General features: G+C 40.4%; 1 protein-coding gene across 1 annotated transcript in view; it reads left to right on the forward strand.

Moving 5' to 3' along the window:
* magi2a (membrane associated guanylate kinase, WW and PDZ domain containing 2a) overlaps window positions 1-12,941 on the forward strand; it is a 110,037-nt gene that overhangs the window by 9,724 nt on the left and 87,372 nt on the right. Inside the window, 1 exon segment of the mRNA XM_072674068.1 lies at window positions 7,158-7,258. Coding sequence (XP_072530169.1) covers window positions 7,158-7,258 — 101 coding nt within the window.

Below are 12,941 nucleotides of genomic sequence, written 5' to 3' on the forward strand. Positions count from 1 at the left end.
AGTGGCTCTTCACACTGCTATCTCATCGCTGCCATGCCAAAACCTTGTGGATCTGACAGCTGTTTTCCAAACAACCACCTGGGATACCATAGCACCCACCTAGAAACCCCCGGCAACCCAGAGTTAAAAGAGCTGCGCGGCCAATGAAGCTAACCAGTAATTTAATACTATTAACATGCCAGCCATCACGGTTCTAACAGCATGCTTGCCAGCTGCGTTATTCCATGGCAAGAATTTAATAATAACACTTTAATAATCACCTAGCAAACACCAGATGCCATAGCAACCACCTAGCAACCACGATTTACAAGGCTAATGTAGTTAACCCTAAAGTACTTGAATATTATTAACATGCCAGCCATCACGGTTCTAACAGCATGCTTGCCAGCTGCTTTATTTCATGGCAAGCCCATAGCAACCACTAAGAAACACTTTAATAATCGCCTAGCAACCACCTGATGCCATAGCATCCACCTAGCAACCATAAGTTCAAAGAGTTACTAGGCTAATGTAGTAACAAGTACTTGAATATTATTGACATGCCAGCTAACACAGTGCCAACTGCATGCTTGCTAGCTGCAATTCCATGGCAAGCCCATAGCAACCACCTAGCAACACTTTAATAATCACCTAGCAACCACCCAATGCCATAGCAACCACCTAGCAACCACGAGTTCAAAGAGTTACAAGGCTAATGTAGTTGAATATTATTAACATGCCAGCTAACACGGTTCTAACAGCATGCTTGTCTGCTGCATTATTCCATGGCAAGTCCATAGCAACTACCTAGCAACCACCCGGTATCATAACAACCACCTAGCAAGCCCTGACAACTGTGAGAGTTATGACAGTTATGAGAGTTACAAAGCTAATGTACTTAACAAGTACTTGATAATATTATTAACATGCCAGCTAACTGCATGTTTGCTCTCTACGATTCTACGGCAAGCCCTTAGCAACCACCTAGCAACACTTTAGCAACCACCTAACAACCACCTGGGATTCCATAGCACCCATCTGGAAACCCACAGCAACCATGTGTTAAGAGAATTACGAGGCTAATGTAGTTAACAAGTAATTAAATACTTCTAACATGCCAGCTAACATGATGCTAACTGCATGTTTAACATCTGCGATTCCATGGCAAGCCCATAGCAACCACCTAGTAACACTTTAACAATCACCTAGCAACCACACAAAAACATAGCAAGCACATAGCAACCTTTTTCTGAAATCAGGGCTATTAAAAAGAGCTGATCCAGTCCAGGGAGGAAGACTTTCTACTAGATTTTGGAGGAGCACTGCTGTGAGGATTTGATTGCATTCAGCGACAAGAGCGTTAATGAGGTCAGGATGTTGGATGATGATGATCACCACCCCACCTCATCATCCCCAACTCCTCCCCAACTCATCCTATCTAAAAGTACTGGATGGAGCTCCACCACCATCATCATTCCAGAGAACACGGCTCTTCCACTGCTCCACAGCTCCATGCTGGGGGGCTTTATACACCCCTCTAGCCCACTATGCCTGGCATTAGGCAAGCAGCATGGTGCCAATAGGGTCATAATGTTTATCTGCTCCAGAGAGTCCAATTCTATTGGCAGTACGTCTTCTCTACAGGGCTTAGACAAGCTGTGTGTGTGCATTTGCACGTCCGTGTATGCATTCCTTAGAATAGTGGCGTCCACATATTTTTTTTTTTTTATCGTTTTTCCACTTTTCTCCATAATGTGAATCTGGCAGTTGTTCTTTATATTGTTCAGAATTTCATGATTAATGGACAAATGAAAATGCTCCAAATGACTGGGAATAAAATATTTTTGAATTGACCTCCATTGAAACTCAAGAAGGTTTTTTCCTTCTCCTGTAAAGCTGCTGTTTTGGAGATACAAGGTTTTAGCGTAACAGCGACGTTTTTTTGTTTGTTTGTTTTTGAATTAATTGACTTCATTACTGCATCCAGGCCGATGCTGTGGGCCGGCAGCAGCTGCTCGGCTTTGCATCTTATTCAGTTCAGTGCGTGTGTGTGTGTGTATGTGTTAATATACTGTATATATATATATATATATATATTATATATATATATATATATATATATATGTGTGTGTGTGTGTGTGTGTGTGTGTGTGTGCCATTCTTTTTCTTGCTTAATGAGCAGTTCAGAGTGAGGTGGGACTATTTATAGCTTGGCTTGCTACTTTCGTATCCCAGGACAGAGGGGGAACAGTGGCCACGAGCCAGCAATGCAGCGTTGGTGCCATGCTGTGCAGCTACACACACTCTGTCTCTTTCACTGGTTCACCCCCCTCACTCCTTCACTCTCTCTCACTCTCTCTCTCTCTCTCACTCCTTCACTCTCTCTCTCTCTCTCTCTCTCTCTCTCTCTCTCTCTCGCTCTGCATTTCTGCACTCTTAAAAATAAAGGTGCCAAAAACGGGTCCCCTGAAGAGCATCGTCTGAATGGTCAGTTCATCAGAGCGCTGCTGTTGTAAAGGAGATGTGTGGGTGGGAATGACCTGCAGATCATCTCCAGCCCTGCACCAGTTAACGGGTTTATCCCAGAACCGCACATCCAGGCCAAGAACCATTCAAGAGCTGGGTTCCGTCAGCAGTAATAAAACTTCATGTGCCCGGACGTTAAATTACAAGACTTTTTCATGGCCCCTGAAGCCTGGTCTAGGAAGCCTGGTGCATTAACCAGCGATTCCAATAGCGTCGTATATTAGGCTGACCTCCGCACAGTCCAGCAGCACTGCTGAACTGCTGACCGAGAGGGAGGGTGATGACTGGAGAAGGACTGTGTTTAGATACAGTTATGGTGGTTTTTTAGAGGGTTATGTAGATTGGTGGAGAATGATGGTGTTTGATGGAGAATGATGGTGTTTGAGGAAGAAGGATGGTGTTTGAGGAAGAAGGATGGTGTTTGATGAGGAATTATGGTGTTTGATGTAGAATTATGGTGTTTGATGAAGAAGGATGGTGTTTGATGGGAATGATGGTGTTTGATAGAGGATGGTAGTGTTTTATGGAGAGGTGGTATTTAATGGAGACTGAGGTGTTTGATGTAGAATTATGGTGTTTGATGAGGATTGATGGTGTTTTAATGGAGAATGATGGTGTTTGAGGGAGAAGGATGGTATTTGATGTAGAATTATGGTGTTTGATGGGGAATGATGGTGTTTGATGGTATGTGATGGAGAATCATGGTATGTGATGGAGAATGATGGTGTGTGAGGGAGAAGGATGGTGTTTGATGTAGAATTATGGTGTTTGATGAGGAATGATGGTGATTGATAGGGGATGGTAGTGTTTTATGGAGAGTGGTGGTATTTAATGGAGATTGATGGTGTTTGATGGAGAATGATGGTGTTTGATAGAGGATGGGTAGTGTTTTATGGAGAGTGGTGGTATTTAATGGAGATTGATGGTGTTTGATGAAGAATGATGGTGTTTGATGAGGAATGATGGTGTTTGATGGAGAATGATGGTGTTTGAGGGAGAATGATGGTAGTGTTTGAGGGAGAATGATGGTAGTGTTTTATGGAGAGTGGTGGTATTTAATGGAGATTGATGGTGTTTGATGAGGAATGATGATGTTTGATGGAGAAGCATGGTGTTTGATGGAGAATGATGATGTTTGATGTAGAATGATGGTGTTTGAGGGAGAATGATGGTAGTGTTTTATGGAGAGTGGTGGTATTTAATGGTGATTGATGGTGTTTGATGGAGAATGATAGTGTTTGATGGAGAATGATGGTGTTTAATTCTGGGAGAAGGATGTATGTAATGGAGAATAATTGTGTTTCATGGAGAGTGATGGTATGTGATATAGAATGATGGTGTTTGATGGAGTGATGGTGTTTGATGGAGAGTGATGGTGTTTGATGGAGAGCGATGGTGTTTGATGGAGAATGATTGTGTTTGGTGGAGGCGATGGTGTTTGATGGAGAGTGATGGTGATTGATGGAGGATGGTAGTGTTTTATGGAGAATAATGGTGATTGATAGAGGATGGTAGTGTTTTTATGGAGAATGATGGTGATTGATGGAGGATGATGGTGTTTAATGGAGAGTGATGGTGTTTGATGGAGGATGATGGTGTTTAATGGAGAGTGATGGTGTTTGATGGAGGATGATGGTGTTTGGTGGAGACGATGGTGTTTAATGGAGAGTGATGGTGATTGATGGAGGATGGTAGTGTTTTATGGAGAATGATGGTGATTGATGGAGGATGATGGTGTTTAATGGAGAGTGATGGTGTTTGATGGAGGATGATGGTGTTTAATGGAGAGTGATGGTGTTTTAATGGGTCAGTGCACGCTGTGTTTAGCGTGAGTCAGAGTGAAATTAATGGCGGCTTTTTTATAAAAAACCTCTCAGCTCTCCTCGATCTCACAGTTTGCTGAGCTGAGGAGTGGGAGGCTGATAGAGCTGCTCTTAAATCACTGCGATTCACTGTACAGCTCTGTCCTACAGCCATAACCCATAACACAGGAGCTGTGCAATCAGCACATACTGTATGAAGCTGTTTATTATGTACTAGACAGAGAGAGAGACACAGAGACAGAGAGGGAGAGGGAGAGAGAGAGACAAAGAGAGAGACAGAGAGGGAGAGAGACAGAGAGAGACAGAGAGACAGAGAGAGAGAGACACAGAGAGACAGAGAGAGAGAGAGAGAGAGACACAGAGAGAGAGAGACAGAGACAGAGAGGGAGAGGGAGAGAGAGAGAGACAGAGAGAGAGAGAAAAAGAGAGACAGAGACAGAGAGACACAGAGAGACAGAGAGAGGAGACACAGAGACAGAGAGGGAGAGAGAGAGACAAAGAGAGAGACAGAGAGGGAGAGAGAGAGAGACAGAGAGGGAGAGAGACAGAGAGAGACAGAGTGACAGAGAGAGAGAGACACAGAGAGACAGAGAGAGAGAGACAGAGACAGAGAGGGAGACAGACAGAGAGAGAGAGAGAGACAGAGAGGCAGAGACAGAGAGGGAGAGAGAGAGAGAAAGAGAGAGAGACAGAGGAAGACAGAGAGAGAGACACAGAGAGGGAGAGACAGAGAGACAGAGACAGAGAGGGAGAGAGAGAGACACAGAGAGGGAGAGACAGAGAGACAGAGACAGAGAGGGAGAGAGAGAGAGAGAAAGAGAGAGAGAGAGAGACACAGAGAGACAGAGACACAGAGACAGAGAGACAGAGAGAGAGACAGAGAGACAGAGAGGGAGAGAGACACAGAGACAGAGACAGAGAGAGAGACAGAGAGGGAGAGAGAGAGAGACAGAGAGAGAGAGAGACAGAGACAGATAATCAGGTAATGAGGAAATGAGAACTGTACTTCTGTAGACTCTGATGAGCCTAAACATTAGGACCACTTACAGATGAGGTCAGTAGTGCTGCACCTGAAGGTCTGGAATCTCAGTTAGACAGCAGTTAGACAGCAGTTAGACAGCAGTTAGACAGCAGTTAGACAGTGGTCCATGGAGGAACAGACCATAACCACATGACCAATGAAAAACACGTATCTCCAAAGTAGCAGTTTCACAGAAGAAGTAAAAAACCTTCTTAATGTTCGATGGACGTCACTGTAACATCATTTTATTCCAAGGAATTTGGAGCATTTCTATTGGTCCATTCATCCAGAACTATTTACACTCAGTACAGAGTTTCAGTGCTGACCCCTGTCCAGGTACACCCCTTCATGGTGATGGTGTTCCAAAATGTTAGCAGCTTCCACACAGCACTCATGAACAATGAGCAGCATTTGGTGGAGAATGATGGTGTTTAATAGAGAATGATGGTGTTTGGTGGAGAATGATGGTGTTTAATGGAGAGTGATGGTGTTTAATAGAGAATGATGGTGTTTAATGGAGAGTGATGGTGTTTAATGGAGAGTGATGGTGTTTGGTGGAGAGTGATGGAGTTTAATGGAGTGTGATGGTGTTTGGTGGAGAGTGATGGTGTTTAATGAAGAGTGATGGTGTTTGGTGGAGAGTGATAGTGTTTGGTGGAGAGTGATAGTGTTTAATGGAGAGTGGTGGTGTTTGGTGGAGAATGATGGTGTTTAATAGAGAATGATGGTGTTTGGTGGAGAATGATGGTGTTTGATGGAAAATGGTGTTTGATTGAGAGTGATGGTGTTTGGTGGAGAGTAATGGTGTTTGGTGGAGAGTGATGGTGTTTAATAGAGAATGATGGTGTTTGGTGGAGAATGATGGTGTTTGATGGAAAATTATGGTGTTTAATGGAGAATGATGGTGTTTGATTGAGAGTGATGGTGTTTGGTGGAGAGTGATGGTGTTTATTTCGGAATTAAGCTGTTAGATGGAAAATGATGGTGATTGGTGGGGAATGCTGTGACTTGGACACCATAGTATATAAAACACATACTTCCTCAGAATGGTGGAATAAAGGAGGATGAAGCTACAACAGCTAAAGACCATCTTGGGGCTCCAATTCTTTCAGCCAAGAACAGAAAGCCGAGGCTGCAACAGGCACAGGCCACATCTCTGTAATCATTGTCCGAACACTCAGATCTAATTGGATCAACTGTAAATAAGATTGGAATGGTGGTTTACAGGTACACTAAATGGACAAAAGTATTCGGACACCTGCTCGTTCATAGTTTCTTCTGAAATCAAGGGTATCAAAAAGAGCAGATCCTGCTTTTGTTGGAGTAACTGTCTCTACTGTCCAGAGAAGAAGTTAGGCTTTCTACTAGAGTTTGGAGCTGGAGCATTGCTGTGAGGATTTGATTGCATCCAGCAGCAAGAGCATTATTGATCACCACCCCACCTCATCCAGAACTCTCCAACTCATCCCATCCAAAAGTACTGATGGAGCTCCACCACCACCACCATCATTCCAGAGAAAACAGTTCGTCCACTGCTCCACTGCTCAATGCAGACACTAGATGAGCTGTGTGTGTGTGTGTGTGTGTGTGTGTGTGTGTGTGTGCATTTGCACATCTGGGTCAGGAGTGGGTATGACTTAAGGTAGCTGAATGCATGCAAACATTTGCATCTATAGTGTAGATGACACAAATCATCAGAACTAAAGGAATCTCTCTCTGTCTGTCTGTCTCTCTGTCTGTCTGTCTCTCTGTCTCTCTGTCTGTCTGTCTGTCTGTCTGTCTCTCTGTCTGTGTGTGTGTGACTGTAGTCACATAAACCGGCGGACGCAGTTTGAAAATCCAGTTCTGGAGGCCAAGCGGAGACTTCAGCAGCAGCAGATGCCTCTACCCCTGCCCGGTATTTACAGAGGTACTCTGAGCTACCCTTATTCATCCATTATGATACACTCTAATCTACATAAGCGAATTAATTTTATATTAATATATTAATTATTAATAACATTCATTATTTTTTATAAGAACAAGTAGTGGAAAGTACACCGTCCTTCCATCGTACCCCCGTGCAGTCCATCGGTTAAGTCATCTTTGGTGTCTGAACTTTGCGTCTTTAGTTACACTGGAGAACCAAGCCCATAGCAACCACCGAGCATCACTTTAGCAACCACCTAGCAACCACCAGGGATACCAAAGCAGCCACCTAATAAGATATTATTAGCACACCAGTTAGCATGGTACTAACTGCATGCATGCTATCCATCCCATCCGGGATATTATGGCAAGCCCGTAGCAAGCACCTAGCAACTGTCTGGGGTACCATAGCAACTACCTAGCAACCACAAGTTACGAGAATTATAAGAGTTACCAGAGTTACGAGGATGATGTAGCTAACAAGTAATTCAGTATATGTAAGCCAACAGGCATGGTGCTTACTGCATGTTTACCCTCTGAGATACCCTGGTAAGGCTATAGCAACCCCCTAGCAATCACCACGGATACCATAGCAACCTCTAGCAACTTCATTATTAACAAGTAATAGAATATTATTAGCATGCCAGTTAGCATGGAGCCAACACCCAGCATCTGGAATACCATGGCAACCCCATAGCAATTACCTACAACAACAAGTTAGGCGAGATATGTGTGTTGAGGCTAATGCAGCTTACATGTAATTAAATACTGATAGCATGCCAGTTAGCATGGAGCTAACTGTATGATGGTATCAGAAATATATATTTAAATATTGTTTCTGTCACCAGCTCTTCTTTACACTGTATATTTTTTATATAATTTCATGATGAATGGATCGTTAGAAATGCTCCAAAACAAATAAATAATGATAAAATATTTTTGCTTTGACTTCCATTAAATGTTAAGAAGGTTTTTTTTTCCTTCTCATGTGAAGCTGCTGTTTTGCAGATAAATTTTTTTGAGTGATAGCGACAAATATAGAATAAAAGCCTTTTGGGGTTTTCATTTTTTAATGAAAAAAAAGTTTCATTAATTAGTTAATTAATCTAAACTGTCACGTAAATGCATGGTTAAAGCTATAAATAAACCGAAACTTCAGATTCATACAAATATCTCAATTCTGTTAATATTTACATCTCAAATTAAGACATTTAGATCATTTGAAAGTATCTATCATAACATCTGGGTTGAGGGACTGTCTCCTCTAAATACTATCTAAAAATATTAAAATACTACTGTAATATTATCTAAATACTATCTAAAAATATTAAAATACTACTCTAATATTGTCTAAATACTATCTAATAATATTAAAATACTACTGTAATATTATCTAAATACTATCTAAAATATTAAAATACTACTGTAATATTATCTAAATACTATCTAAAAATATTAAAATACTACTCTAATATTGTCTAAATACTATCTAATAATATTAAAATACTACTGTAATATTATCTAAATACTATCTAAAATATTAAAATACTACTGTAATATTATCTAAATACTATCTAATAATATTAAAATACTAAACTAATATTATCTAAATACTATCTAATAATATTAAAATACTAATCTAATATTATCTAAATTCTATCTAAAAATATTAAAACACTAAACTAATATTATCTAAATACTATCTAAAAATATTAAAATACTACTGTAATATTATCTAAATTCTATCTAAAAATATTAAAATACTATTGTAATATTATCTAAATACTATCTAAAAATATTAAAATACTAATCTAATATTATGTAAATACTACCTAATAATATTAAAATACTAATCTAATATTATGTAAATATTGTCAAATAAATAATAATTTGTAGTTAAATATCTTTTGACTACTTTTGAGAAATCCTTTGACCTTGGGGTGTAGGGGAAGAAGGTATTGCATTGGTATCATTGCTATCCATCTGGGATTTTATGGCCAACCACCTAGCAACCATCTGGAATACTATAGGAACTACCTAGCAACCACGAGTTATGAGAGTTACGAGAGTTACAAGAGTTACAAGGACAATGTAGCTAACAAGTAATTTAGTATATGCACACATTGCATTGGTATCGGTATCAGCAGGTACTCCAAGTTGCTTTTCATCTGGGATTTTATGGCAAGCACATAGCAACCACCTAGCAACCACCTCTTGGATGCCATAGCAACTACCTAGCAAACACGAGTTAGGAGAGTTATAAGGATGATGTAGCTAACAAGTAGTTCAGTATATGCATGTATTGCATTGGTATCGGTATCAGCAGATACTCAAAGTTACAGTATTAGTATCGGACATGACAAAATGAGGTATTGTGCCACCCCTAGTTTTACATTGAGGTTAAAATTTCAATTTACAACATTACAGGGTATTTTACTGCTCAAATACTCCACAAAATGAGGGAAACAAATAATTAATTCTACTATTTCATAAATTACATTATTATAATAATTCTTGGTTATATAATAATAATAATAATAATAATAATAATAATAATGATAATAATAATGATGATGCGTCATTTAGACAAATGCACAAATGATGCTCTCAAAGAGAGCCGAGCTCAAAGTCACCAAGAGCGAGTCTAATAAGAGACGTGAATGATGCGTTTGGAAGTGTTACCATGGAAACTGACCCTGTGATCATGAGGGAAATGTTACTACGGATACAGACGTCAAAACTTACTTAGCAATTACACGCTGTGCTTCAGCTGGAACATGTTATTATATAATTGAATAATATCACATCACCTTAAGACAGTTATGCACAGGGAAATTATGGGAGGTAATTGTTGGTACAGTGTCAGTGGAAGAGGGGGTGGAACTGGGGAGGTGTGAAGGATAGAAATATAGAAAGTGTGTACACACACACACACACACACACACCGCACACACACACACCGCACACATACACACCGCACACTCCACAGGGGTGTAATGTGTTAATGTGCAGATGGTGAACAGCTTAGGTGTCTTAATTATTATGGTTTGGTTACGCCGGCTTTGTCCCGCAGCGAACGTGACTGTGCGCCTGTATTGGGGATGTTTTACTACACTTACACAGACAATGCAGGACTCCAGAAGCACCATAGCAACCACCTGGCTCCCACTGAGCAACACCCTAGCAACCACCTGAAACACCATGGCAAGCCCATGCAGCCACTTAGCGACACCATAGCAACCACCAAGCAACCCTTGGCAACCACTTAGCAACATCATAGCCACAGGCTAGCAAAAAAAGGTTTCACTCTTTTATTCACATAGTAACACCATAGTAACCATCTGGAGTACCATGGCAGGTCCATTGTAACCACCTAGCAATACTTCACTGACCACACCCTGCACCATAGTAAACACATAGAGTAACGCTATAGTAGCCATCTGGGATACCATAGCAGCCACATAGAAACCCTGTAGTGACCACTTAGTAACACCATAGCAACCATCTAGCAAAAACGAAAACAGTTGTCCCCTATTACACATAGAGTAACACTATAGTAGCCATTTGGGATACCATAGCAACCACCTAGCAAACTTATAGTGACCACTTAGTAACACCCTAGCAAACACCTAGCAAAAGCAATAAAAATACTTGCACCCTAGGAAACACCTAGTAACACTGTAGTAGCCATCTGAGATACCATAGCAACCACCTAACAAACCCATAGTGACCACTTAGTAGCATCCACCTAGCAAAAACAAATTGCACCTTAGTAAACATCTAGTAACACTATAGTAGCCAGTATTCCAGCCACTAAGTAGTAGTAGCTGGAATACCATAGTAACCACTTAGCAAGCCTTTATTGACCACTTAGTAACACGATTACAACCTCCTAGTAACCCCATAGAAACCACTTAGCAACACCTCAGCAGTCAACATAGCAACCACCCAGCAACACCATAACAGCAACCTGACCATACAAAACTCGTATCACCATACACAACACTATAGCAACCACCTAGCAATAACAGCAACAACTCTAGTAATCACGTAGCAACAGCCTAGCAACTGCTTGGAACTGGAACTGAATGGGGGTGAGGTCACAGATTGCACCCGTGTCAGTGACTCTTCCTCATGTGTGGTCGTTGAGGGTGTTTTCTTTGTAACAGTGGAGGAAGGCCCCACCTCCGCTACCTTACCTCGGGCTAGGCTGGCGTACGTGGGTCCCGCTCCTGAACGCTCCCATAGCCTCACCGACCTGTCCGAGGCCCCTCTTTACCGGGCCGGCGTCTTCGGCCTGCATGGTACGTTCTTAGGCTAGCACCCCCTAGTGCAGTGGAGGAATGTGTGCCGGCTGCAGGAGCATGGCTACAGCTGAAGCTTCAGATGCGCTCCCCCAGATTTCCCCTCAGCCTGATCTGCAGAAGCCCTTAAGTTCGGCGCAGTCTGTTAGAGCAGCAGACTCTGGCTTTATTTTTACACGTTTGCTTGTCTTTTGATTTCAGTTTTCAGGGCTGCGCTTCCGAAGGATCTTCTGTCATTTTTTGCACCTTCTTCTCATTATATAGAGTCAGTATACACTCCCTGAATTTCTTATATAGAGTCAGTATACACTCCCTGAATTTCTTATATAGAGTCAGTATACACTCCCTGAAATTATTGTATATAGTCAGTATACACTCCCTGAATTTCTTATATAGAGTCAGTATACACTCCCTGAATTTATTATATAGAGTTAGTATACACTCCCTGAATTTCTTATATAGAGTCAGTATACACTCCCTGAATTTATTATATAGAGTCAGTATACACTCCCTGAATTTATTATATAGAGTCAGTATACACTCCCTGAATTTATTATATAGAGTTAGTATACACTCCCTGAATTTATTATATAGAGTTAGTATACACTCCCTAAAATTATTATATAGAGTCAGTATACACTCCCTGAATTTATTATATAGAGTTAGTATACACTCCCTGAATTTATTATATAGAGTTAGTATACACTCCCTAAAATTATTATATAGAGTTAGTATACACTCCCTGAATTTATTATATATAGTCAGTATACACTCCCTGAATTTATTGTATATAGTCATTATACACTTCCTGAATTTAATGTATAGAGTCAGTAAACACTCCCTGAATTTATTGTATATAGTCAGTATACACTCCCTGAATTTATTATATAGAGTCAGTAAACACTCCCTGAATTTATTGTATATAGTCAGTATACACTCCCTGAATTTATTATATAGAGTCAGTAAACACTCCCTGAATTTATTGTATATAGTCAGTATACACTCCCTGAATTTATTATATAGAGTCAGTAAACACTCCCTGAATTTATTGTATAGAGTCAGTATACACTTCCTAAAATTATTATATAGAGTCAGTAAACACTCCCTGAATTTATTATATAGACTCAGTATACACTTCCTAAAATTATTGTATAGAGTCAGTAAACACTCCCTGAATTTATTGTATATAGTCAGTATACACTCCCTGAATTTATTATATAGAGTCAGTAAACACTCCCTGAATTTATTGTATAGACTCAGTATACACTCCCTAAAATTATTATATAGAGTCAGTATACACTCCCTGAATTTATTATATAGAGTTAGTATACACTTCCCAAATTTATTGTATATAGTCAGTAAACACTCCCTGAATTTATT

This window comes from Salminus brasiliensis, chromosome 2 (genome assembly GCF_030463535.1).
Source record: "Salminus brasiliensis chromosome 2, fSalBra1.hap2, whole genome shotgun sequence".
NCBI lineage: Eukaryota > Metazoa > Chordata > Actinopteri > Characiformes > Bryconidae > Salminus > Salminus brasiliensis.